General features: G+C 34.6%; 1 protein-coding gene across 1 annotated transcript in view; it reads right to left on the reverse strand.

Annotated features, from left to right (window-relative positions):
• Nucleotides 1–22,415, reverse strand: part of PTPRQ (protein tyrosine phosphatase receptor type Q) — a 253,770-nt gene extending 231,355 nt beyond the window's left edge. Inside the window, 8 exon segments of the mRNA XM_003405222.4 lie at nt 1,991–2,137; nt 7,684–7,812; nt 9,453–9,702; nt 11,347–11,546; nt 16,741–16,810; nt 20,987–21,213; nt 21,862–21,973; nt 22,362–22,415. Of these exon segments, the coding sequence (XP_003405270.2) occupies nt 1,991–2,137; nt 7,684–7,812; nt 9,453–9,702; nt 11,347–11,546; nt 16,741–16,810; nt 20,987–21,213; nt 21,862–21,973; nt 22,362–22,415 (1,189 nt within the window).
• Nucleotides 22,416–23,961: the final 1,546 nt, after the last annotated feature.

The following is a 23,961-nucleotide window of genomic DNA, read 5'->3' on the forward strand; positions in this document are numbered from 1 at the left end:
ATAAATGAAAAAGAACAACCTAAATTTAAGATATCAATTTATAATTGAAAATAGTTTTAATGAATTACTACATTGTTCTCATAAGTCTGAAGATTCCTTTATTGCAAATTTTTAATTCATGGAGCTAGAATTAACGAGTGTTGTCATAAATGAAAAGCTGCATTTACTACATTCGCCAGAACATTCCATCAAAGCACCTCCTGTGGCTGAACTATCCCCAGAGAACTCCACTGAAGGAAGCCAACATGTGCAGGTAAGAACCCTGCCATTCCTGCCCTTAGTAGAGCCCACCTGCTGCCCATGGGGACTCCTCTGGAAGTCACCTGAATATGGCCTTTATGATGAGTAGCTTAGGGAGGGAGTAGGGTGGAATGAAGGATTAATTGCTTTTTATACAGAGCCAATGAAGCCATCTATTTAAAATTACTTGGTGTGAAAAATAACCCATGGGATATATATGGAACTGTGTCCTTAAAACTGTACTTGCTATTTTTGTGAATTAAGAAACAGAAATAAAGAAAAGGAAATGAGTTTTTAAAATAAGACCCAAAGTAAATAGCATGGCTAGTTCTTTAGCTCTGCTCTCTTGGCAATGTGTTATCTATTTCCCCTTTTTTTGTCAAATTCTGTAGGTCAAAGACAATGATAATAAAGTAATAATCTTAAATTGTGGATCCAGTTAAAAAGCACGAAAAACAGGCTTTACTTGAAAAAAAGCAAAAACTAGGAGTGTATTTAATTGTGTAACATAAGAATAGAACATGATTGATGAATTCGGTTGGTAGAGATATTGCTTTTAAGACCAAAACCAAGAGCTCCAGTCTAATAATGGCCAAATCCCTCTGCTCTGTTTGATAGCCTCCATAAATCTGTGTAGCTTTCTTGGAAATGCTTAAGAGTAGTTTGCATGTGGAGATGAGAGGAAAATTTAATATCATATGGGAAGTCACACAAAGCTGAGTTTCCTGACACACACACGGTATAATTTTATGAAAAATTACAACATTTTGCTTATGAGTATGCATCTCTTTCTCAATCTGTGTACTGAAACTACATACATTTAGGATTTTCTTCTGTAATAGATTCAAACAATTTTCAAATTCTTTCAACAGCAAAATATTATCACACTTTCAAAAACTAACTGTTCTTTAAGGGGGAGAAGCACACAATTGCCTAATAGATGCTGCCCTCTAATGGTCAAATAATTGAATAATTGCTCCAATGAAGGTATGCTCAGTCTTTAAGGCTGTGTTTCTCTCTCTCTGTAAGTTGCTAGTTACTCTATGCCAGCTACCACACAACCAAAATCTGGAAACTTTTGCAAATGTTTATGTGTTGTAAGAATTTATTGTATTCTTCTCAAAAATTACAATAAAGATACTTAGCAAGTTTGGTGTTTGCCAGGAGAATATATTGTGAAATAATATGGTAACTTTTTTTTTTTTAAATCACTACAGTTCATCTAACACCACAGTATTTAATGTTTAGAGAAAAAAAAAGTTTCTTCAGAAGAAATATTGTTTTACTAATTTCAGTAAATGCTGCTAACCTGGCATAATGCAGTCTCCAAGAATCCTTGCTTGCTTATTATAGCCATTGGGAATATATGGATTCCTCTGAACGCTAGTTCTAGACAAAATTTCTACATTAAACATTGTGGGCTAAACAATGGTAAACAAGGTTAAATGTGTTTATTTAAGACTTCTTGAGCTTTTGCTAATATTCATTGTGAATTTCTAACAGGCTGGTATTGTAAGCAGGGTTTCCTAATTTTCCTTGCTCTTGGATCCCTTTTATTATGAAGCATGCTATGGGATTATTCTGGGAAATACAAATTCAGAATAAATTAGGTAGTAATTTGGTAAAATAATAATAATAACAATAATAACATTAGTAAATACAAACCATGTTGCTTCAAATGTTTAACCAATTTAACAAAATTCGTAAGCATAACAAAAATATTCCATTGACTCTCTAAAGATGTTCTTACCATCTGGAGGAGTGAATATTGAAAGGTTTGACTTGGGTCCAATCCCCACACTGGTTTCAGCTGCTACATACACATCATACATTGTAAACGGCGTTAGGTTAGTGAATACAAATTTCAGGTCTTTTGTGCTATTATCCAAAACCCGGCCTGCAAATGACAGAATGTATCTGTGGATTATTTTCTCATCAAACATGTAATCATTGCCGCATTTAAGTACAGAGCCAAGGACAGCAATTAAAGTGTTGACCTTTTTATTTTTGTCACTATAATTTTAAAAGTGAATATATTTTAAACATTTTGGCTTAGTATGGTACTGGTATCAATTTAATTAAATTAATGGAAAGAACATAAAAAAACTTCTAGTGTTTAAAATTACTTTTTAATAAATCATAACCAAACCAAACCTGCTGCCATCGAGTCCATTGCAACTATAGTGACCCTACAGGACAGAGTAGGGTTTCAAAGGAGTGCCTGGTGGATTCAAACTGCCAACATTTTGGTGAGCAATCGTAGCTTTGAACCACTTTGCCACCAGGGTTTCCAATAAGTCAAAAAGCCATCTTAAATTGCCATGTGTAAAAGGCAAACATCAGATTTTACCAATATAAAAATAGTGACAGTATTTTATACTCAAATATATTCAATTAAAATCCTAAATATTATTTTGTTCTGTAAAAAGATATACATAGCAAATATTTCCTGTTTACCTTTTAAGAAAAATTCCTAAAAAATTCCATCATCAAAATTTCTTAAATCCTCAACTTTACTTCTGAACATATCTTTCACCTTCTTGTTCTAGCTGAATCCTGGCTCTTCCCCAGGAACACTGCTTCCTCTCCCCTGTGGCTACTTCAAATGGTGGCTATTTTTCCCCAGCAACCCTCATGCCACTTCAGGTGTGACAGATGTTCTCCTGGGGCTTCCTTGCCCCATCTTCTCCTATTCTCCCCACCCCCTTTTCATCAGATAGTACTCTCCACTATTGTTGTTAGGTGTTGTCAAGTAAGTTCCGACTCATAGTGACCCTATGAATAACAGAAGGAAAAGTTGCTTTATCCTCTGCCATCCTTACAATAGTATGTTTGAGCCCATTGTTGAAGCCATTGTGTCAATCTATCTCATTGAGGGTCTTCCTCTTTTACACTGACCTACTTTACCAAGCTCATCCTTCTCCAGGGATTGTCCCTGCTGATAACACATCCAAAGTAAGCAAGATGAAGTCTCACCATCTTCGCTTCTAAGGAACATCCTGGCTGTACTTTTTCTCTGCACTAAAACCCAAAACCAAACCCACTGCTGCTGAGTTGATTCTCACTCACAGTGACTCTATAGGGCCAAGTAGAACTGACCCCATACGGTTTCCAAATCTGTTATCTTTATGAAAGCCAGTTACTGCATCTTTCTCCTGCATTCTCTCCACTCGACCTCATTAAAAACTGCAGGGTTATTCCCCATCATTCCGAATGATTTAACTTCTGGCTCAATGCCCACTCTCTTCAACACTACCGTATTAGTCTGTGGTGATTTCAATATCTCTAGAGGTAATCCTTAAGTCTTTCCGACCTCTCTTTACATCATCTAGTCCTCTATCTCAGCTTCTCCCTCGTTATCAAAACTTAGACAACGCCATTACCAATAATGACAAACCCCCCATAATCTCAATTACATGCAACTGCCTCTGACCACTTTCTCTTATTTCCTGTTTCCTTCTTTTAGAACCCTGAATCAACAACCTGTAATTCCACTGAGTCCTCCAATTCATTGATTTTACCACCATTCTGTCCCTCACACCTAGATTTCTACTCTTCCACTTTTCATCCAGCTTCAATGTCATTGTTAATTATTAAAATAATTGCCTTAAGTAAGTCTTCAATTCCCCAGCCCTTCTCTAGCTCTTCTCTTGTTGAAAGGAGCTGGTGATTAAGCACTCAGCTGCTAACTAAAAGGTCAGCACTCTGAAACCACCACCTTGCTCCAAAGGAGAAAGATGTGGCAGTTGTTTCCATAAAGAAACAGCCTTGGAAACCCCATGGGGCAGTTCTACTCTGTCCTGTAGGGTCACTATGAGTCAGAATCAGCTGGATGGCATTGGGTTTTTTTGGTTTCTCTTGTTGAAGGGAGCTAGAGAAAAACACAAAATCACTCCGATTGATATCACTTTAAATTCATGATCACATCTCAAATAAGCCCTAAATGGTGCCTGACATCTTATTTAACTTCCCTGGTCCAATTACTCTCTCATTTTCTAAGTGATATTTTACACATTCTCTTCCCTCTAAAGAGAGAAGAAAACACTTTCTGTCCCATGATCACTCCCCGCTGATAGTCTTGATTCTCATTACGTTGAAAATTTTTAATTAACCAACAATTATCTTCCACAGACTCTTACCAACACGATTACCTATTTCCCACCATCTGTATCCATGTACTGTACCTTTCTGCCTGTTACTATGGACAAACAATCTGTATTATATCACACTAATCTCTACCCTTGTGCAAAAGATCCCCTTACTTTCTGCCTACCTAAGGGCATCCCTCAGTAAATCTCACCTTTCTTTTTTGTTGTTGCTTAAATATAGCTTTTATTTTAGGACAGTTTTAGATTAACAGAAAAGTTTCAAAGGTAGCATAGAGAATATCTTATATATCCCTCACCCAATTTCCCCTATTGCTAATATCTTATATCACCATAGTACATTTTTTAAAAACATTTTATTGTGTTTTAGGTGAAAGTTTACAGAGCAAATTAGTTTCCCATTCAACAAATTCTACACAAAATGTTCCATGACATTGGTTGTAATCCCCACACTGTGTCAGCCCTCTCTCCATTCCCACCCTAGGTTCGCTGTTTCCTTTCACCTGGTTTTCCTATCCCTTCCTGCCTTCTTATCTTTACTTTTGGACAAATATTGCCCTTTTGGCCTCATGTAACTGTTCTACAGAGCATGTTCTTTTTGGGTGTTATTGTTTATTTTATAGGCTTGTCTATTGCTGGCTGGAAGGTAGTTTCCAGGAATGGCTGCAGTTCCAAGCCAGAGCAGTGTTTTAGGGCCATAGTCTCAGGGGTTCCTCCAGTCTCTATCAGGCCAGTATGCCTGATCATTTTTATGAATTTGATTTTTTTTTCTACATTTTTCTCCCACTTTGTCTGTACTATGGATTGAATAGTGTTCGCAAAAAATGTGTGTCAACTTGGCTAAGCCATGATTCCCAGCATTATGTGATTATCCACCATTTTGTCATCTGCTGTGACTTTCTTACGCATTGTAAATCCTACCTCTATGATGTTAATGAGGCAGGATTAGAGGCAGTTATGAGGCAGGATTCAATCTACAAGATTAGGATGTGTTTTAAGTTAATCTCTTTTGAGGTATAAAAGAGAGAAGAGAGCAGAGAGACAGAGGGACCTCGTACCACCAAGAAAGTAGCACCAGGAGCAGAGCATGCCCTTTGGATCTGGGGTCCCTGTGCTGAGAAGCTCCTAATCCAGGAGAAGACTGATGACAAAGACATTCCTCCAGAGTCAACAGAGGCAGAAAGCCTTCCTCTGGAGCCGGCACCCTGAATTTGGACTTTTAGACTACTAGAGTGTGAGAGAAAAAATTTGTCTTTGTTAAAGCCACCCACTTGTGGTATTTCTGTTATAAAAGCACTAGTCCAGGACCCTCTATTGTGATCCTGCTCAGAGCAGTCAGTAGTGGTATCTGAGCACCATCTAGTTCTTCTGGTCTCAGGGTCGTGTAGGCTGTGATGCATGTGGTCCCTTAGTGTTCCGGACTAATTGCTCCCTTGAGTCTTTGGTTTTCTTCACTCTCCTTTACTCCATATGGGAAGAGACTACTAGTTGTATCTTAGGTAGCCTCTCACAAGCTTTTAAGACCCCGGACACTATTCACCAAAGTAGGATGTCGAATATTGTTTTTATAGACAATGTTATGCCAATTGATATAAATGTCCCCCGAGTCTACGGTCCTTAGCTTTCAAGCCTAGTATCTTCATCCCAGTAGGTATTTGGTTGACTATTTCTTTGCTGTTTCCTTGACTGTGCCCCTTGTGTGTTCTATTGTCTATATTAGTATACATGCAACATCCACAAATACGTATGCAGAGATATCCACAACCTAACCTATATCTGCAGGTGGGTACACTCCCTTACACTCTTCCCATGCCTCTTTAGCATACCTATCTACCTATGTATCCCTATGTAAATTATTATTTATTAATATTATTGTTGCAGGATTGTCTATGTTACAGTAATTGCCATAGTTGCCTTTTGTTCCTGTGTTCCTTTAAGCGTCTTCTTTTGCCTTTGTCATGTTTTGCTGATTTCACCCATTCAGTATATTGTCCTTCCCTTCACTAACATTACCATGTGTCTTCTATTTATTTACCATTCCTCTTCCTCTGTTCACTGGTAAATCTTGCCTTTCTTATATCATTAATGTTTCTTTTTTTCCTCTCTGTTAGATTATTCCCAACTGTGAACAAGCATGCCTTATTTGGTCCTATTTAAAAGAAATCTGTTGACTCTGCTTACCCCCACTCTACCCCCTGCTTCTTTCAATTTCCCTGCTTCCCTTTGCAGGAAAACTCTAAAAGAATGGTCTATACTCATTGCTCCAATGCTCCTATTCACTCTTAACCCATTCCAGCCAGGGATTTACCCTACACACTTCACCATAACTGCTCATTTGAGGTGTGGTCATGATACCTATGTTGCTAAGCACAATAGTCAATTCTCAATTCTCACCTTACTTGATGTGTCAGCTTCACAGAAGAAAGGGTACACCAGGCAGGTCTTAGAAAGTAATACCACATAGAAAGGGTGTCTCTGTGTATCCATATGTGTCTCTCTTTATTGGGGTTGCAGGGAGAGGAAGAGTCTAGCATTTTTCTTTTTTTTAAGGACTGTAAATATTTCAGAACTGTAGGAACACATGCTACTTAGGAATGAGAGATAAGAGTATGACTCATATGAGTCATACCACAGAAATATCAAAATGTAATGATTTGGAGCTTTGTATAATTTTCCATTTTTTTTTTAATAAATGACAATACATGGGTTCATACCACCTCATGCATTTGAATTAAATATATTATTATTTAAATTAAACTTTTTCATAGAACCATAAAATCTCAGATTCGGAAAGGTTTTAGAGTTTATTTAATTCACTCCCAAATAATATGGTACTTTAATATCCCAAAATATCTCTGACAAGTGGCTATCTACCTCCTGTTTGTTTACAAGGATGGAGAACTCATCACTTTCTAAAGCTACAATATTATTTTCAGAGGGCTCTAATTATTAGAAATTTGCTCCTTGTTCTAAGCAGAAATCTCATTTAATATAACTTAAGCCCATTGTTCTTCATGAATATATTCGCAGTCAGAGTAAGTCAAGGTCTTCCTCGTTACTCAAATATCTGAAGACATATATCTCCTCTAACTCTTCTCTTAGCAAGGGGTTATCTTTAGTTCTTTCAACTTCTCATGAAATGTGGGATGTGAATAGTGTTTTGCCATTCTTTTACTCATTTATGGTCTTCTACCTTTAACAAAAAAGTTCAAAGGACCTCACTTTCTTTATTACTTTTCTGTTATTTACTTCAAATGCAGGGTCTTTAAAAATTAGTTGTTACATATTTTGTATGATCCTTAGTCCAAAGGTAAATACAAAATGAATTAAGACTTACCTGATGGTCCATATAATTCAACTCTATAGCTAAATTTTCCTGTTACTGTAGTTGGTGGGTCACATGAAATTGAAAAAGACTTTCCTGTGATGTTGCCTGCTACACAGTTTTGCGGTGGTCCTTCAGGCACTGAAATAGTCATAGAAAAATATAAATATGTATTAGAGACATATTTTAAATAACTAGCATCCTATTAAGCACACATAATAAAACACAAAGTTAGAAACAGTAAAATATCATACTAACAGAACAGCAAAGACTTTTTAAACTCAATAAAGGAAAAACAGAATGTAACTGAAGAATTTGAATAAGATATACTGGATCATCAGGTGAGCTTCCAACTTAGAACAATAACTGAATTTATTTAATGTCGTACATGATTGTACAATGCAAACATCATTGTTATATAGTTCGCTGTACAGTTACACTTATCTAAAACATTTATACCTGTGTATATTTTTTCATATATAGATTTTAACAAGGTCTGGCTATATGGCTTTATAAACACTTTCCCTCTGGTAGACAAAGGTGAAAGAGTCAGGGATATAAAACAATCCTCAGGACCTACTGACAATTATCTTTACTTTTTGTATCAATATTTATATTTTTTTCCTGAGAGGAAACATAACCCAGTTAGGAGATTCTAATATAACATTAGTAACATATAAAAACAATTAGTTATAGTGTAATTTTAATAGATGCTTCTATATTTTTAAAAATGAAATTTAATTATTTAATTGAAACAATTCCACATACTGGTTTTTGGTTTTTTTCCCCCCCCTACCAAATTTGACCTTGGATAACCCTCTATATTTACTGTATAAGAAGTAACAAATATGAAGGAAGGAAATAGTATGATTCAAAGATGGTTATTTAAATCAAGAAAATAAATATTAAACAAATATGTAATGTAATGACAACTATGTCATTAGAAAAATTGCTTTACCAATTATAATTTCTGGTAGCCTCAAAAACTACCAATCACAACCAAACACCTGATATATATAATTTGTATGTTTACTGACATAAAAACAAACTCACTGCCGTCAAGTCAATTCTGACTCATAGAACAGAGTAGAACTGCCCCATAGAGTTTCCAAGGAGTGCCTGGTGGATTCAAACTGCCAACGTTTTTTTTTTAGTTAGCAGCCATAGCACTTAACCACAACGCCACCAGGGCTTCCATACTGACATAACACCATAATAAAATATATAAATAACCAAACCTAGAAATATGTACTCATAGAACCCAGTAATAATAATGATCGTATCTAATTATGCTCATTTAATCCAACAGCAGCCTCCTGAAAAAGGTACTATCGCCACTGGTCAGATGAAAAAATGGCAGTTAAGAGTCTATAAGTAGGTATATGGTTTATTGTTTTACTAAACATTAATCACACAATAATTCTCCACATTTGTTAACAGCAATATCAATGAGAGAAGGGTATGACTATGAAATATGTAGAAGGACAGAGACGATTATGAAAGGGCTGAGATCATAGAAAAATAAAATCTGATCTTAGAATTATGGTTATTAGATCAAGAATCCTTTCTTTCAAATCTTCCCATCTTTCAGATGCTTATTTTAGTACTGAAAAAAAGTACAGGAATTCGAAGATGCTGCAGATGGCCTGCCTATTATCTGTAATTAGAAAAACAAAAAAAGAATTTTTGAAAGGGAAGGAAGGTTAAACAAAAATCTATATGGAAATGGTGAAAGATTATTCTACAAATAATTTTTCCCTAACAAAAAAATGAAACCATACCTGATTCTGGTGTTCTGACAATTGTACTGTCAATATAACCTGCTTCAGTTGTGACAGCTGAAACTTCAAAAAGATATGTTGTATAAGGTCTTAACTGTGTCACTAGAAAACTGATAGGCTCTTTCCACACAGAGCTTGTCGTACTCCGTGTCAATGTGCTCGATGAATACGTGGTACGTGATGGAGACGTAACTCTACTAAGGGTTGGAGAAGGGCTGGTTGTACTCCATAAAAAAGATTCACTATTTTCCTAGAGAATGAAAAAATATTAATGGAAAAATAATGTGGTATCTATTAGTGAGCATGAGAAATATAATTAATTTCTGTCTCCTTTATACTATAAATATGATTCTTGAGTATATATACATATATATTTAATTGGTGTAAGATTTTAACAGATTAATTTACCTATTCAAATTATAGACAATTCTGTTAGATGTTAATTATAGCCACTTATATCTTCAATTTTAGAGAGAATATTTTATTTCATTCTTTATACGTCAATTTCATTTATGAAGAGGATTTCAAGTGGCTTAGAATAAAGGTAAAATACAGCAAAATCATCAAACTAAGAATTTTAAAATATTAATGTAATCAAGGGCAATCACCAAATAAATGACATATTTTCACTTCTGTGAAGTTTCAAGCATAGATCATTTTCCTACTATTACTATTTTTTTCCTCTTAAGTACCCAAAAGAGAAAGCCAATAGTACAAGTGGTGTGTGTACTAGAAATGTATCCTAATCTGAAAAGGAGGATTTTGAGACTTTCATAAATTAAAGCATTTAAAGCAAAAGTAATTGTGTTTGATTCTCAATCATTAATGCAACAAAGATGACAAAAATGACTTTTAAAAACCTTATCATAAGCCTTTCAATGGCTTCCCCTAAATGGACAGCAATGCAATCTACCTTTGCAAACCCGTTGTCGTTGTTATGTGCTGTCGAGTGGGTTCCGACTCATAGCGACTCTACAGGACACAGTAGAACTGCCCCATAGGGTTTTCCAAGGAGTTGCTGGTGGATTCAAACTGCCAACCTTCTGGTTAGCAGCCCAGCTCTTAACCATTGTGCCATTTCCCTACATGGACCCGCACCTCCTGTGACAAGGAAGTATTACCTTTTCTCCATTTATAACCTACAATTTTTTGCCTTAGGACTTTTTAGAGTATCCTCCATCAGGAATAAAGCATCTTTTATGAATCATTTCCAGAGCGCCCTAAGTGATTTTAACCCCTCACTCTGGAATTCCTAAACCGCTGTTTTATTCTACCCTGAATATAGCCATTTGTGAGACTATAACGTAATACTTGCTGTTAGTTGAAGTTGAATCAGCTCTTACTCATGGTGACCCCATGAGAAACAGAACAAACCATTGCTCAATCCTGCACAATCTTCATGATCGTTGGTGTGTTTGAGTGCCCTGTTGTGACCATGCGTCCATCCATCTCACTGAGGGTTTCCCTAGCCTTCACCTGTCCTCTACTTTATCTCCAGCGATCAATCCCTCCTGATGATACTTCCAAAGTAAGTAAGTCAAAGTCTCAGACAATACTCTGTGATCTACAGGGTTTTCATTGGCTAATTTTTGGAAGTAGATAGCCAGGCCTTTCTTTCTAGTCTGTCTTAGTATGGAAGTTTCACTAAAACCTATCCACCATAGGTGACCCTGATGGTATGTGAAATACCAATAGCATAGCTTCCAACATCGTAACAGCACTCAAGACACCACAGTATGACAATATGACAGATGGGTGATGGAACCTAATACTATAAGTAATTCAATAGCTAATAATCAGTTTGCTAAAATATATGGTACGTTGATACTGGAAACTTCAAGATATAAGTTCACCTAAAATCTTTGAGACGTAAAGAGTATTCCATGATACTTACATTACACTCAGGCAACTTCCCAGTCAAAATGTCTTCTACTCTGATTGTGACATCTTTTACTACTATTCCACTTCTGGCATGCTTCACACTAATCTTGAAGCTAGTAATTTTTCCATTTGGTTGATGAGGTAAATACCAACTCAGGTTTACTGCTGAATAATTGAAGGCCTCAACTGTGAGATTCACAACTTTTCCTGGAGCTGTGGGAGTGAGAGGGATTGAGGGAGAAGAAAATAACACTGTTATTAAACTTAGAATGACATTTATATAACTTTGGTGTTATCGGAAATTAAATATGCAATACATTGGATAAAATCTACTTGAGAGTGTCTTTTTAAAGTATATTTAACTGACTTTTGCTTAAAATAAAGAACTGGAAATTTAAGTCATCAAGTCGTATTTAAGAGACAAATGCAATTTACTTCAGGATTACTGGATCAATATATAAACTGATAAAAACATTCCAAATAAATCAAAAAAAAAATCTATCAATGATTGTGACTATACAAACAAGTTTGAATAATAAATTTCTTATGACCTGAAATATTTCAGAATTATATAGATTAAAATCTTAGGTAATGAAAAAAGTAAAAAAAAAAAAAAAAAGAAACAATTATCCAAGCATTTGCACCAAAAAGCACATTTCTGGAATGCCTGTAAATACCTATTGCCTAGCATCCAGTGGCACCCACCCTTAGTGGTTATTATGTTTTGAGTTTTTATACGTCCTCAAAATCAACCTTCTTCAGAATTGCGTGATACTTTGCTATCAATTAGTAAATATGTTAAAACACAATTTGCGTGCTTATTTAGTTAGAATGAGATCAACATGCAGACAGACTGAAGGACACTCGTGTCCATTAATTTCAAGGTATTTACAAAACCAATAAAGTAGAATAACTGATAAAAATCCTTTAGAATATGAATATAGGACAGGCATGACAAGTCATTATTGAAATAAAACAGGAAATATGTTTAGGGTAAAACAATAAGTGATAGCAAAGTTATCTAAAATTAAGAGGCCAAATAACTAGAGTTTAAGGGCAACTGTAAGAAGAATATCAAAACATGACTTGTAAGTGAAAGCTATAGTAATTGTAGAATTGTTAGGTCCTTGGAAAGAGGGGGGTATGTGAAGGATACGAGGTAGATGGTAGGAATAAGAAACATCAGGCCAGATGCATTTTAATGAAAAAAAAAAAAATTGGGGAATGATTAACCATTAATAATGGATGGAATAATATTTTTTCCAAAGAAAATCTGTCAATGGAGTTAATTACATTTTAAGAAGGACAATGACAAACAATTATTTTCTAATATTAAAGGTTTAACATGGGAATTTTTTATGGGTAGATAAAAATATAATACCATAAAATATTAAATATGCTAATATAAAAATATAATAGCATAAAAGAAAAATCTTGTTTAATATATATGATGATATGGAATTATAAGAATTAAACCTTATGTCATGAATCATAATCATCCTTTTAAATTTCTTATTTGTGTATGCAAATTTTTATAAGTATGCTTGAAATATTAATATATCAACAGTAAATTTTAGACAAGCTGACAGATATCCCAATGGGCCTTACTAGTCATATGGGACTACTCAAGTGCAGAGAAATTTGGAATTTATAAGGTAAGTAAGCCTTTATTAATGGACCCCTGGTGGTGCATTGGTTAAGAGCTCGGCTGCAAATCAAAAGGTCGTCAGTTCAAATCCATCAGCCGCTCCTTGGAAACCCCATGGGGCAGTTCTACTCTGTCTTGTAGGGTCGCTATGAGTCAGAATTGACTTGATGGCAGTGGATACTGGTACAGGTAAGACTTTATTAAATTATAACACATGATATAAAAAAATTAGAAAAGTAAGCCATAAATATTAGATAGAAATCAACTAAATATGTTAAACAACATTTACTGGAAAAAAAAGAGGATTTTTATTAACCTATTTTGAATTACTTTTGTTTTGATAAAAGCATGTGTCTGTGTATGTGTTTTCTTTTTGTGACTTCATTGTTTTTGAAGACTAACTCTGCCCCTTTTATGTGGTCTTTCCATATTTAAAATTTTCTAGAAGGCACTGGGTAGTTTTTACCTATGGACTCTTACGCACCAGAATCCCATTACCTCTTGATTTTTTTTTTAAAGAATCAACTTATCTATCTTGACTCAAGTAAAGATTTGATCCTGAAGTACCAAAATGTTCTTTTTATAAAGTAATTTCATCTTTCAGGCAGGTGTCTTAGCACACACATTGAGGACACGTCTACAGTAGTGACACACATAGATACACAAGTGTGTGGAAATACCCACAACTTTTCAAAGTGTACACTATACAAAGCATGTATTTTTTTTTTGAGCTAAAGAGAACTTTATAAAACTACTCAGAGATTTCCAAAATTATTCTCTTGCATTTTTAAGGAACCGTAAAGTTAGAAATGGATGTGCAAGAGATATTTCTAATAATTTAAAGGGTAAAATAGACTTTACATTTACTTAAAATAAGGCTGCATGGGAAGTTAAAATTTTGAGCTTTTTTTTTTTGTGGCTGGAACAATATCAGCTCAGTATGGTATCATTTATTATCCTGTATACTTTCCTTAGGAGTATATTTATTCATAGGAAAAGAAATTACTTCTGATATAATAATAAATGCAGTTTATTGATTCCACAGAAATCGTTCTTAAATTTGGTTTCTATGGAGCATAAATAACTAAAAGGGTAGGTGGTAGGGGAAAAAAAAAGATTGAGAGTCACTGATCTAATTGAACCTCTTTAAATTAAAAAAATAAATAAATAAACAATAGGACAAGGGAGATTATGCAACTTGCCCAAGAATACATGGCAAGTCAGAAACAGACTAAGACTCCTGTTCCAGAATTATTTTCATTGTATTCTAGAGTTTCTCTAGTTTCCCCCATTGTTATTTGTCAACAGGAGAGCTAATATCTCTAGAAATTGTCAGTAAATACAAGTATAAAATATATAAAAAACAAAACACTATCAAGCTGAAATTATAATCTGCAAGTACAATGCTTTATCAAAAGTTAGACCAAGATGGCTACCACAACAAAATAAACAAAACTATGTTATGACTTTCAAAAATAACCCCAATTATTCATCTTAAAACTTGAAACTTCAGGGATAATTTTTTTTCTTTTATATCCCAGTGAATATTTAATCGTAAAATAATCATTTTCCCACTTGATTTTTAGTTCTAATAATCTGAAAGTCAATATGATTAAAATCAGCAGGAGTAAGTTAAAACCAAACTCAGTGCCCTCGATTCAATTCCGACTCATAGCGCTATAGGAGTAAGTTAGACCTCATGAATCTTTCATTTTTAATTTTAAACAAAACTCCAGACTCTCAAACCCAGCATTCTGTCCTAATTCCGTCTTTGAAATACAGCATTTTTTCACATGCTTTTCTAGATGCAGTTTCAAATAGAAGTTGGACAGAAAGCTTTTTCCATTTTTTAAAATACTAAGCATTGAATCATCATCTCGAAGTACACAGGGTCCATGTCAATGTATCTCTTCAGCAGTGACCACTAGAAAAGTTTTATCTTTAAATATGTAGACCATTTACAATTGCATAAAATTATTGAAATTGTTTTCATAGCACTTACCACCAACCTGACATATTACTTATTAATTCACTTATTTGTTTATCTTATACCACTAAAATATAAGCCCCGTAGTATGTATTTGTTGTTAAATGGAGATGTCATTATTTATTTAACTATTTTTCTATTTATTGGTTCTAACTTTTTGCTACAGAAAACAAAATTAAAAAAATAAAAGCACCTCTATTAACAACTTATTTTTTTATCATGAAGTTTATGTTTTACTAGGCTAATATATACAATAAATAATAACAAAGTAAATGTGTAATATGTCAGGCTGGAGATAAATTCAATGAAGAAAAGCAAAATGAGTTGGAAAAAAAAGGGGGGCAGGAGATGGTAGAAGCCATTTTAGTTGCTGAGACCTGAATTAAGCAAAGGAGGAGGTCTTATGGATAGATATTGAAAGAACATTACAGGCAGATGGAACAGCCAGTGTAAAGGTCCTGAGGTTGCTGGAGCAGAAGGAAGGGAGAATGGTAAGGCAGAAAGTCAGAGAAGAGCAAGAGCATTTTTTTTTTTTTAATAGGGTGCTGTAAATACGCAAAGTACTCAGGGTATTTTCTAATTGAGATAGGAGCCATGTTGGCTAGAGAGAGGGGACACAGTCTGACTTATGTTTCAAAAAGAGATATGGCTCTTGTAGGTACAGTAAGCTGTAGGCAGGCAAGTTAGAAACAGGGAGACCAGTAAGGAGAGTTTTTCAATATTTAGCCGAGAAATAATAATAATTTGGATAGAGCGATTAGCAATGGAGGTGATAAGAAGTGGTGCAACTTGGGATACATTTTGATGATAGTCCTAGAGCTATTTGCTAACATACTACACGTGGACTGTGAGAGAGAAGAGTCAAGAATGACATCAAGATTTTTCCTCTTGGCCGCCAGAAGAATGGAGGTGCTTTAAATTCCTTTGGGAATAACTATGTGTTATAGAAAAATATGATGACCATTAAGATCCCATATATCTAAACGTCTATGGCTGCTAACCAAAAGGTGGGCAGTTCGAATCCACCAGGCACTCCTTGGAAACTGTATGGGGCAGTTCTACTCTGTCCTATAGGGTCAGTATGAGTCAGAACCAACTGAACAGCAATGGGTTTTTGAGTTTTTCTAATGCCATAAAAATGCTTATAATTTGATTTTAGGGGATGAAATGAAAAGACAGGATATAAACTGTTGTACACGGCACAAGCCCATCATTAATATATAGTCACACAACCCAAAAAAAACTCCACTGCCGTCGAGTCAACTCCAACTCATAGCGACCCTATAGGACAGAGTAGAACTGCCCTATAGAGTTTCTAAGGAGCGCCTGGCGGATTCGAACTGCTGATCTTTTGGTTAGCAGCCATAGCACTTAACCACTATGCCACCAGGGTTTCCATACATAGGCATACATTAATGAGCTACAGCAGCAACAAAAGAGCAGGCAGAAATGCACCACAATAGTAACAGGTTTATTTTATTTTATTTTTTCATAATTAGGCCACGTACAATTTTTATTGTGTATTTTTATTTCTTATTCTTGTTTTTTCAAATTTTTCTAAAATAATTCTTGCTACTTTTATAGCAAGAAAGAACAGTAAATATTTTAATGAATAATTTAACCATCTAAAAAGGCTCTAAAAACAATTGAGCCGCCATGCTCTTGAGAATTTTAAAAATTTAACATCAGATTGTGTTTATATACCTATTTATTTTAACTGACAAAACCTCACAACTAAATTAATTTAGAATTAAATGATTTAGGAAAATTACCACTTTCTGCAGTTTGAAAAAGAAATGCGTCACTAAATATTCCAACGCCAGCACTATTTTCAGCAGCAACCTGGAATAAAAATAAAAAGGATTATGGTCAAACTCTTTAATCTCTAAATAGAATCCGAAATAATAAAATTTTGACTTGTTTCAAGGTTTTGGCATCTGCCAAAGATAGTTTTTCCCCCAAGTTTCTACAATATACCCAAGATAGAAGGTGTAGTATTTCCTCTAAAGTATTTGCAGCGTAGTTTAATTCAACAGATTCTGCAGATTCCTAATCAAATATTTATAGTCTATTCACAGTAATAACAACTGTTCTGTGGGGAACTTCTGTGCACCAAATAATCATCTAGGGCTTTTAAACATCTCTATTTCTCCATAGAACCATAATATGATATATTATTATCAATATTTTACAGATGATAAAAGTAGTTGAGAGGTTAAGTAACTTGACCTGCATCGCACAGGAATAAATGGTAGAACCAGAATTCATTTGAAGTTGTGCTTATTTCCAAAGTTCAACCTGCTTCTACTACATCTACCCCTGTGTTTAAGAAATTATAATTATTTTGTAACGAATACAAGAGACCATGAATATGGTATCTGACTTCAGAGTTTACAATTTAATCAGGTAAATAAATACTTAGGAAAACTTTTTTTAAAAACGGTATGGAGGTCTAATTAATAATTCAGAATAAGTTATTGAAAAGATGGAAAAATTATTTTTGACTAGAATAGTTTAGTCAAATATACTAGAATAGCAGAGAGAGTGTCACAAGTGAGAGCAATGGATCCTTGGGAATTGGGCTCTGAATGACAACTGAGATTTGAGAGGGGAGGAGAAAGAGGGCAGTCTAGAGAGAAAGACAAGTCAGAAATGTGACAGCTGTATTTCTGCAACAATAAATTTGAGGAAAGTGAAATGTCATGACTGTGTCTCCTATTAGAATGTTATTCTTGAGAATATGGACAAAAATCCCCAAAACTGTCCCAAAGTCTAGCATTGGAATAATGGAAGGTGCAATGTGTACAATTGTTTCAGGATCATGGAAGTCCTTACCTGTTAAAAAAAAAAAATTCTCCAGACATCAAGTAATTGTAAATGGAAGTAGCAGATAGAGCAATCAGGAGGTCAAGTTTCTATTTCTAGTTCTATCATTGAATAATAACCAAAAACCAAATCTGTTGCTGTCTAGTTGATTCTGACTCACACAAACCCTATAGGACAGAGTAGAACTGCCACATAGGGTTTCCAAGGAGCAGCTTGTGGATTTGAACTATCGAACTTTTTTCGGTTAGCAGCTGAATGCTTAACCACTGCACCACCAGGGCTCACTGTCATTGAATAGTTGTGGTAAAGTGTCAAGTCTTTCTGAGTTTTAGTCAACTTTCTATAGGTTTCCCACTCTTCTGTGGCTCTCCTCTCACTCCATATTTAAAAAACATTTCTGATATTCTTTTCTTAGCCAACAGTCAAACAGATGAAAGAGTGTGGTTATGTAATTCCTTCCTTTGTCTCTTTCTATTTAGCATGTCTTGCTCAGAGAGCAGTATTGCCAATATAGAACCCCAATCACACTAAACAAATACAGAGGGATCCCTCCCTTTGAGCTGGGTTCTAGCTCTTGAACACAGAAAGAAGGGGAAATGAAAAAAAATAAGAGGAAGTGAAATGTAGAGATGGAAATAGGAGAAACATACAAGTGTTGCGGCCACTTGAAAGAGTGGGAAATTTCTGTAAAAACAAGATAAATTAGTTAATTCATTTGGCAAACATGTATTTGCAAAATCTCTTGGTTTATAAAAAACTTATAAAAATAGGCTATGTGAAAAATCTGGGAATATGAGCCTATGCTCAAGGATCACAAAACAAAAGACACAGCCATATAAACAAATGAAACATTAGAGTCATCTTGCAGAAGGGGCCTGGTGTTTGGATGGCAGATATTCTCAGAAAAACAAATGGAGCTCTCAGGACTCTGGAGTGTATCTGAACAAAAATATGAGGTTGTCTTAGTCTTGGTATTACTACAAAATTATCAAAAACAGACTGTCTTTGTCAATTCATTCTATAAGTTAACTTCTTACCAATCAATAGCCAGGCTTACTACCTAAGGCTCATTTTCCTGAAAAATATCTTTACCACCCTACCCTCATCCAAGCTTCTGATGACATCCTCTGTATTTGCTAAACCTTCTCATAATGCTCTCCACCCATGTACCCTCCCACATTTTCCTTATTCTGACCTCGCCTACCAGTGGTGCTAAACCAATGGTAGCTCAGTAGAATGACGGTGTTCAATAAATCTGTATTAATGAAATCTAGACTTTTAGCTTTGGAAGAAGCTTAGAGGGCATCTAGTCCAAGAATGATAAAAGAATGTGGTGATACCCCACTGGTAGAAAGGTTAAGGCAGAGTTAGGCCTTAACACTGTAATAAGTCACAGTTAAGAATCTTAAGCTGTTGCAAGTGCCATGAATGGAGTCAGACTATGTTTAAGTTGCAGCTCTACCAGTTTCCAGACGAGTGGCTTTGGGCACAACTGTTCCAAGCCACATTTTCCTTGTCTTTAAAATAGGAATAATAATGTATCTAAACCATAGCACTGAGGTGCTAAATGAAATAACATGTAATTAGCAGCATTTTCCCCAAAGTGTTACTTATACTGAAGATATCAAAGGCACCATGCCAAATACCCCTTGAAAATCTGTGGCGGCTAACATGCATTTGAACAAAGCAAAGATTACAACAACGATTTATAAAGTGTGGGATAAAAAGGGGAGTAGAGGCTTCCCTATAGGCCTGAAATAAGAGAACTCAATGGACAAAATGTCAAACTCCATAGAGATCTAAGCAGAACTAGGTTAGCTAAATCATCTTCCTATCAGCAATGGCTCTTACATCAAATTAAATTTTAAACTTTTTTTTTATTCCCTAATGGCATATTTTACCATGGAAGTTAAACTGAATATGTGCATGTTAGTATAAAATATCTGAACCATGTAATTTTCAGATACGTTCAAGTTAGGAAAATGTTGCCTACTCTTTAAGCCGTGTTTCTGCAATGAAATGGCCATCACAAATCTTTGCCCTTGACCTCTGCAAAGTTAAAGTTTCTTTTTTCTTTTGGGGAACACCTACTATTGGCATATGCTCTCCAGTTTTGATTGTGTTCTTTGTTTTAGCAAATAGCCATATCTGCAGGAAGGAAAAACTCACTAGCAAAGTCTTTCCCAGTTCTTCTTACTTTCTAGAAGGCCATTTCAGTTTTGTATGAACGCCTATGTACACAGATTTTTAAAGGTTTTTTTCTCTATATTCAGCTCTCTTCAAGGTTCAAAGAAAATATTGATGTGATGTTGAAAATATGTAGTGGCAAAAGATAACATCTGTATTCTTTATTATCCCCTGTTGTTGTTAGGGGCCATAGAGCTGGTTCCAACTCACAGTGACTTTGTGTATAACAGCACAAAATTCTGATCAGTCCTGTATAATCCTCACGATTGTTGGTCTGTCTGAGCTCATTGTTGCAGCTATTGTATCAACCCATCTCATAGAGGGTTTCCCTTCGTTTTCACTGAACCTCTTCTTTACCAAACACGCTGTCTTTTTCTAGCGAATGAGGAGATGCCACAGATATTCCTTAATTGTATATACATTTATATGGCCTTATTAGTTTAGGATTGTTTTTTTAAGTGCCTCTTTATTTAATATTCAAACAAGATGTTATAAAATTTTACCTATGTAAGAATGTAAAGGACTAAAATGTTTATAACACTAAAGACCTAGTACGTGCTCAAGAAATATTTGTTGAACAGAAATAAATTCATCTTTCTTAGAGAAACTGGGTTTTTAGATACTTCCAAAGTATTATCTAAAATTCCAGTAACAGGCATGCAAATACAACAGGGTTAAAAGAAAAAGAGCTAATTTTCAGTTTAATAAAAAAGTAGAACGTTTTCACTTACAAAGCTTAAACCTTTTTTAATTTAAACTTAATTTACTTTTCTAAAAAGTCATTAAGCTAATGCTTTTTAAAATAAATTATATAAACATACATAAAAATTGCAATGAAAATAGGTTAGAACTTTTGATCAAGTTTTAAAAGTCTTGGTGGGAGTGCGGCCATGACTCAGATTATCATTCCTCCGTCACTGCCACATTCAGCTATAAAGGTTTGGCAAGGTGAGAAGGCTTCTTTACTTTTAAGATGGATGAAATATTTTAACACTAAGTAATTACCTTGATTTCATATGTTGTTCCAGGATTAAGGTTGGTAAGAAGAACTTCCAGACTGTCTGGCTTTGTTCTAGCTTGTGTATACACTGTTTGCATCCATGGACAAACTTCCTTATATTTAACAACGTAAGATACAATCCTTCCATTTGGGTTAGGTGGTGTATTCCAAGAGAGAAGAATGCCAGCAGATCCAACTCTTTCCCCTGCTAGGAAGACTGGAGGCCCTGGTACTATAAAAACAAACTTTTTTTGTTAAAAGTTCAAAAACTTGTATTTCCACAGTAATATGTAAGAAAAGTATCTTCAGATGTAGACTTTTGAAGTTCCAAAGACTAATGGTCTCTTAATGTGAGGTTTTCCTCCCTACAGCTCTACTTAAAAAAAGAGATTAAATGTGCTTTGGGGAATACCAGAAACATTCTTTTATAAGAATGTAAAAAATGGAATGCTATTAAATAAAAAAAAAAATTAAATACTACATACCAAATATACTTTGATGCCAAATCATTTTTAAGAGAAATACGCAAAACTAAGAAAGCAAGAAACAGCATTACAAACAAATTCTCTCCGAGCAAGTGTAGTGAGTTTAATATTTTCAGGGTCCTGTATTATTTAAATGTTAACATGAATAGTCTCTCTGATACATTTCACAACAAGAATCGTGTAATTCTATTTGCTCTTTCAAAATAAAGGAAGTTAAAGAACCAGAAGAAAGGAGATTCTAAACAGATCACTTTCTGAAGTTTCCATTTGGCCTTAATTACTCTAAACTGTGTTTCATACATATAATACCCATATTTCCCATAAGTATTTCCACCCATTAAATTACAATAACTACAAATATTTCATTTAAAAAGTAATTTAAAACATACACTCACTCGTTACATTTGTTACCACTGTTCTGCTAACAGGTGCACCGTATGTTGTAGCAGAAACTGAAGAGATGGTTATATCGTACCTTGTACCAGGAATAGCATTGGAAACATCAACCTAGAACACCAAAAAGTAATAATTGTGTTAAACTTCTTTCTGGAAAGCAAAAAAGATAAAGAACAAATCTACCACTCTCAAAAATAATAAAGTAACACTCCACTATATAACTCTGTACTGTTTAAAATATCACAGTAAACTTCCACGGTATTGTAAAATATAAATTTGTTATATCACATAACTATTTAACAAAAAAAAACCAAACCTGTTGCCACTGAGTTGATTTAACAAATAATATGCAATATAATTATAAAACACGGTTTACTGAAGATTAAATCAGTATTTCTATCTAATCTAGCTCATTTCCATAAGAAACAACTATTTAACAGTCTTAAGAAATGTACAGCCCATTGCTTAGCCCTTACTTTCAAGAGTGTAAATGAAATACCTGTGTCTCTGAAGTTCCAATAAAAAGTAAAAGAAAAATAATAAGAAAATCCATCATTATTACATTTTTCAGGCAGTAGAATCACATTGATGGCTCTAGAGAGAAATGTTGCCTGCATTAATGATTTAAAGACAGATCCTCCTGGCAAGTACACAATTAATGAGTCCGGATTACTCAATAGCTCTGCCCTTTCTTTGTTAAACTATTCATGAACACTTGGATGACTGGCTCTAGGTTCAGAGTAGATGTGAAAAAAAAAAAGGCATAGCCGTTGCTAAGGTAACAGTCCACTGATGCTGAAACTTACACTCATCAATTCGTCATCAATGTTTTTGTCTTCATCTTATGCTTTAAAACACCAATAAAGGAATAACTTTTCAGGGTGGATGGGTTTCATAGAGAACTTTCCTATTAGGACCCAGTACAAATACAAGTTGGCTTGGCAAGTTCTATAATGAAAGCTATACCTGATACTCTCCACCTCCAAGATCTCTGACAGTAACAAAGCCACTGTCAGGAACAAGATCCACATGATACCTTTCCACATGGCCAGAGTGCAGGCTCCAGTGCAGAGAAAAGGAATGTGCAGAAATATTGAAGGCTTTCAGCCTCCCAGGTTTTTCCGGTTCTAATACACGAAAATAGTTTTTAAATAGAATTATTCATCTAACATTTCAAAGAAAAAATGAAAATCCATACTCTAAGGATCAAGTTTCAAAAGAACTGCATTGTTGGAAAGCATTCAGTCTTATAAATTATCTGTAACCATACCTAGGTGTTAGGTATGCACATCTTTACCAATACTTAGCTTTGTACTTAGTATGATTACCAGAAATAACATACATTTTATGTACCTGTTTCTAGGATATTCCTCATCTGCTAAAATCTGTTGGTTGACCAAATTGCTTTCGAAAGCCTATGCTCTAGTTGAAGAACTGAATCATCTTTAAATACAAATTATTTACCTGATTACCTAGATATTTACCAAACAAAAGAAGGTAATTAGAAAAAAGTACAGAATAGCCAAAATCTGTTAAATTTTTTAAACAGTGAGCATTCCTGATGAATATTCAGTTAGGCATTCATTTACTAGAAAAGATAAGTTTTCATATTAAAAATGAAATGTGACAGTTTTTAAACGCTAATTACCAATTGTCCTAGCCATTTCAACCAAATTTTTCAACCTTTGCTTCCACTGTTTTCAATGTTTTGTTTTGGTTTTTTTAATGCGGTCTGTACCTCCTTGAAGGGAGTCTTCCACATAAAGTTCTTATGATCAGTTGTGAATGACTCAGGTTTTCACTCTGCCTTATCTTTTTTTTTTTTTTTTTTTTTTCAGATTCCAGACAAACAGTATAGGGGGAGGAAGAGATATTGTGGAACCAAAAGCATGTGAAAAACATACCTGACACAGGCCTATTTCCAAAAGAAAGGAGTCTGGAATTAATCATTAAACCCCATTTATCATTTTAAAACCCCATTAACAGGGATCATCTGAAAATGGACATATTAAAAAAAAAATACATTTCCTAACAAAACTGATAGGGTATATTGCATAAAAAATAAATCTTAAATAACAGGTCAAATTCTTGGTATTCGT

Source organism: Loxodonta africana, chromosome 4 (assembly GCF_030014295.1).
Source record: "Loxodonta africana isolate mLoxAfr1 chromosome 4, mLoxAfr1.hap2, whole genome shotgun sequence".
NCBI lineage: Eukaryota > Metazoa > Chordata > Mammalia > Proboscidea > Elephantidae > Loxodonta > Loxodonta africana.